Below are 2,500 nucleotides of genomic sequence, written 5' to 3' on the forward strand. Positions count from 1 at the left end.
CAATTTCTGACCACCTTTAACCAGACCGTAATGTTTGACGTTGAGGGCATACATGCTACACATGTTGACTAGGTGGCCTAAACCTAGACATTTCCCTAACCCTAACCGGCAGTGAAGTTATGCTGCCACAAGGGGGCGCTTTTGAAGCGCACGTCACATTTTGACTCCAAGAGCATACCTTAGACGTCAAAAATTGTGGTCTGGTCAAACGTGGTCAGAAATTGAGGAGATGGGATGAGACACTGTGGGTCGGGTCCATCAATGTGGCCATTCCAGATTCTCTGTGTGAATGAAATTAGTACAAGGGAATGGAAAGGGAATGGCTGTGATGCTGCTGCTGCTGCTGTGGTTGTTACTGTACCTTGTTCGGGGCCTCGTTTGCCTCCCTGGCTCCTCTTCACGCGGTGGAGCGCACTCTCCATGCTCTCTGCGGCTAGCCGTGAGTCCCTCAGCCCACGAGTCCGGTGCACGCCACTCTGTGGAGGAAAAAAACACACACACACACACACACACACACACACACACACACACACACACACACACACACACACACACACACACACGGTCAGGGTTCAAATCCCAGATTTTTTTGTTGTCACCATCTAGTCAAGACGAACAATCAAACCAAGTCACGAAATACAACAATACATAATCATCATGACACATGCGGCCCAAATGATTCCCCAGATTGTCAGATATACATATATATAAATATATATCGCTCACTTTGCTTATTTTGGACAGGACAAAGAGACAGACACTTTGTGCTGCATTAGCTAATACGCTCAATAGGGGATAACATCTTGCGACACTGGAGTATTAACGACCTGTACTGTACGTCACTTATTCAATTTGCCAGAGTCGTCAATCTTCTGCCACATTTCCGGGAATGATATTGAGGTTTTTTCCCCCCTTCTTTCTTTAAGCAAATCCAAATGGAAAGTGACAAGCTAATGGTCCATGCAGTTCCTTTTTTCAGTGTTTGTCAGAACACCCGTTCTACAGAAATTTAGAGGAGTTGAGAAGAGGGCTAGAGGTGTCATGATCGGATCTTAGATAATGAGAGATACACAGGAGGTCCATGCTGTCTGAGTGTCAAAATGGGTTAACAACACCCAATGTCAGTGTGGTTAACAACACCCTTTCTGGAGAAATTTAGGGGAGCGCAGAAGAGGGCTAGAGGTGTCATGATCGGATCTTAGATAATGAGAGATACACAGGAGGTCTGAGCTGGTTGAGTGTCAGAATGGGTTCTTTAATTGCAGCACATTCCCAAAATAGGGACAAACAAGACACTTACTCCAGCACATGTTGTATATTCTCAGACGTGACCTTTATGATCTCAGTGCTGTGGAAGTCATTATACTTCTATGGAGAGTGGGTCTGTTGGCCAACCAGAGTGAAAAAGAGAAATTTAAGATCAGTGACCGTGGGTGGGCTGCGGAGTCTTGTGCTAAGAAGACACAATACCATCTTTCTCTCCCATTAACGTCTACTAATAATGCCATGCCGTGAAGTGAACAAGTATTGAAAGCAAAGCTTCATCCTTAGGGCTGTAACGATACACTCAACTCACGATTCAATACACTCAACTCACGATTATTGGAGGCTACCAATAATTTCAAAAAGTTGAAATACAGTATATTAATGATTATAATTTGAAGCTTGGAAGCACAATCACTTCATATTATGTGGTAGTTTTTTGGACTGATGGGTAACAAGACTTTGAAAGGGCGACTATGTAGAGGAAGAGAACGTCTTAGTAGAGTCTAGAGGAGTCATCTGGTAAGGTGTGCAGCAGTCCAGGGGAAGTACACGTCAGATATTAGGCATGTACTACATGGACCTTTCAGGATGTCAGGGGTCAACTGTGCTGAATCTGAAACATGCGCCCACTTCCACACACGCTCACGTGTCCACACACTCTGTTGCAAACATAAGCACACACACACACACACACACACACACACACACACACACACACACACACACACACACACACACACACACACACACACACACACACACACACACACACACACACACACACACGCGCGCGCGCGCGCGTGCACACGCTCACGCTCACGCTCAAGAACTCAAGAACACACACACACACACACACACACACACACACACACACACACACACACACACACACACACACACACACACACACACACACACACACACACACACACACACACACACACACACACACACTACAGTCCTATCGAATCTTAAATAAGGCCTCAGCCTGTCAACATGCAAGGTAATAATTAAATATTGGAAAAGCCTATTCATAAATCACATCCTTTTAAAGTGTGGAGCGGGCCGTAATTGAAACAGAGCAGTGCAAGGAGGACAGAGAGCAGAGAACAGAGAGCAGAGTGAGAGAGAGGTAAAGGGAAACCGCTTCCTTAAAGTAAGAGAGAGAGAGAGAGAGAGAGAGAGAGAGAGAGAGAGAGAGAGAGAGAGAGAGAGAGAGAGAGAGAGAGAGCAG

The 2,500-nt window shown here is 45.6% G+C and overlaps 1 protein-coding gene across 2 annotated transcripts in view; it reads right to left on the bottom strand.

Annotated features, from left to right (window-relative positions):
* The window catches only part of eda (ectodysplasin A), a 110,455-nt gene that overhangs the window by 34,955 nt on the left and 73,000 nt on the right, over positions 1-2,500 (bottom strand). For both annotated transcript variants that reach the window (XM_063203888.1, XM_063203887.1), the window contains exon 2: positions 362-476. In XM_063203888.1, the coding sequence (XP_063059958.1) occupies positions 362-476 (115 nt within the window). The remainder of the gene's footprint in view (positions 1-361; positions 477-2,500) is intronic.

This window comes from Engraulis encrasicolus, chromosome 7 (assembly GCF_034702125.1).
Source record: "Engraulis encrasicolus isolate BLACKSEA-1 chromosome 7, IST_EnEncr_1.0, whole genome shotgun sequence".
In the NCBI taxonomy this organism is placed as follows: Eukaryota; Metazoa; Chordata; class Actinopteri; order Clupeiformes; family Engraulidae; genus Engraulis; species Engraulis encrasicolus.